We start from the raw sequence: 1,832 nt of genomic DNA, 5'->3' as shown, positions 1-1,832 counted from the left end.
AAGAGACTTTCATTCAAAACAACGAGAAGGACGCCGTACCTCTGGCTCCCGAGCCTCATCTCACAACAGCCACCCAGGCACTCACAGATGTAAACAGCCCCTTGCTGAGACTACGAGGTACTACCAGGGGCTTTCTGAATGTAAATGAGCTGATGATTCAGGATCCTGTGACCCACGAGTGGGGCAGTCACTCGTCACTCTTCTTATATACCCCTTGGTCCCAGAAGACTCAGAGGGAGGAGCAGAGGTGGGGCAGGGGTGGGAGGGGCTGAGCAGAGGGTGGCTTCTCTCACGACTTAAAAGGGGCTCAAACCACTTCCTCCCCAGACAGGGGTAGCTGGAGACAGAGACAGAGACACAAGCACAGCCTTCCTGTGTGACTGCAGCTGCCCGGAACGCATCATGGACCTGGGTGAGTACACCTCTTCATGTGAGGAGAGGCTGGCTTTTGACACAAAACCAGACTCCAGGCAATGAATGTGGGTTGGGGACAGGGGCTGGGAGGGGTCTCTCCAGAGAAATCAAAGCAGTTGGTGAAATCAAAGCTGCTGGAGGCTGGAGAGATGGCTCAGAGGTTAAGAACACTCGCTGTTCTTCCAAAGGTCCCAAGTTCAATTCCCAGCAACCACATGGTGGCTCATAACCACCTATAGTGAGATCTGTGTACAAGCTGAATGCTGTATAGATAATAAATAAATAAATCTTAAAGAGAAAAAAATGCTTTCAGAGAATGCCTTCCTATTGGCCCAGGCAGGGTGTACCTGCCTTTTCAGTACCAGATGCAACCGCAGATGCCAAGAGGAAAAAGGGAAATGAAGGGTCTTCTGGAGTGGCAGGGAATGAAGAGCGTAGCGGGCTGACCTTGATGACCTGGATGGAACTTGTTCTTGGCTGGTAGTGGTGGAGGGTTTTCTCTGGCACCTCTGGGGACTAAGAAAATTCGAGAGTTCAGGATACCCTGCTCCCTCTCTGAGCCCCTCCTTTCCCTCCTGTTAAGCCAGGATTTGAACCTCCATGCCCACGAGGTTATAAGAAGGCGTGAACTGGAGACAACAGGGTTCTGTGTCATGCAATACAAATGCAAGCTGCAACCTCTGCCTCTCAGTCTCTGTCTGTCTCTGTCAATCTTTCTCTCTCCCTCCCTCCTACACATCCCATTAGCTTTTTGCCTCTTGCAAGAGTGAGTGACTGATGTGGCCCAGCGGGCATTCCACTTAAAGAAGCTATAGCCAGACCTCCAAGCACAGCAGAGCAATCCCCCCCCCAAACACACACACACACACACACACACACACACACACACACACCACAGCCCTGCAGACTGCTCCTCTCTGTGAAAAGCCCTTCTTCCAGCCTAGCCTCCGTGTCTACTACAGCAAAGTGCCAGGGGAGCCCCCAGGAGGGTCTGAGTGGGTAGGCCAACTCCAGACACCCCAGTTACAAATCTTAAACCTCAGCAGCAGTCAGACCCGGCTGAGGCTCGAGGGGCCAGGTTCCTAGAGGGTTCCGCTCACCAGCAAGTAAAGCAGCCCCGAGGCCTCAAAGCCACAAGGGGTTGGCTTTAAAAAGTGAAGGTTCCCTGGCGCTGCCCTCACACGCCGCCCCGCTACACCACAGCCAAGCAGCGCCCTGATCTCTGTCTCCCCTGCCCAGCAGGCTCTGCACCCTGGGTCTGGATCCAGCCGTGGTAACCACCTCTGCTGGCGGTGAGCTCGCGGGAAGCAGAGTTGGACTCTTAATCGCTGCCTCCCAGATGCTTTGGGGTGTAGGGAGAAAATGTTGACGGGATGGATGGATGGATGGATGGATGGATGGATGGATGGATGGATGGA

The 1,832-nt window shown here is 53.7% G+C and overlaps 1 protein-coding gene across 1 annotated transcript in view; it reads left to right on the top strand.

Annotated features, from left to right (window-relative positions):
* Nucleotides 1-356: 356 nt before the first annotated feature.
* Nucleotides 357-1,832, top strand: part of Ccr7 (C-C motif chemokine receptor 7) — a 9,931-nt gene continuing 8,455 nt past the window's right edge. The window contains exon 1 of the mRNA XM_055620348.1: nucleotides 357-412. Coding sequence (XP_055476323.1) covers nucleotides 403-412 — 10 coding nt within the window. The 5' untranslated portion in view covers nucleotides 357-402. The remainder of the gene's footprint in view (nucleotides 413-1,832) is intronic.

Source organism: Psammomys obesus, unplaced genomic scaffold, assembly GCF_907164565.1.
Source record: "Psammomys obesus unplaced genomic scaffold, mPsaObe1.curated_primary_1811, whole genome shotgun sequence".
NCBI classification, from domain to species: domain Eukaryota; kingdom Metazoa; phylum Chordata; class Mammalia; order Rodentia; family Muridae; genus Psammomys; species Psammomys obesus.
Note: the sequence above shows the minus strand (reverse complement) of the source record. Positions and strands in the feature narration are given on the sequence as shown.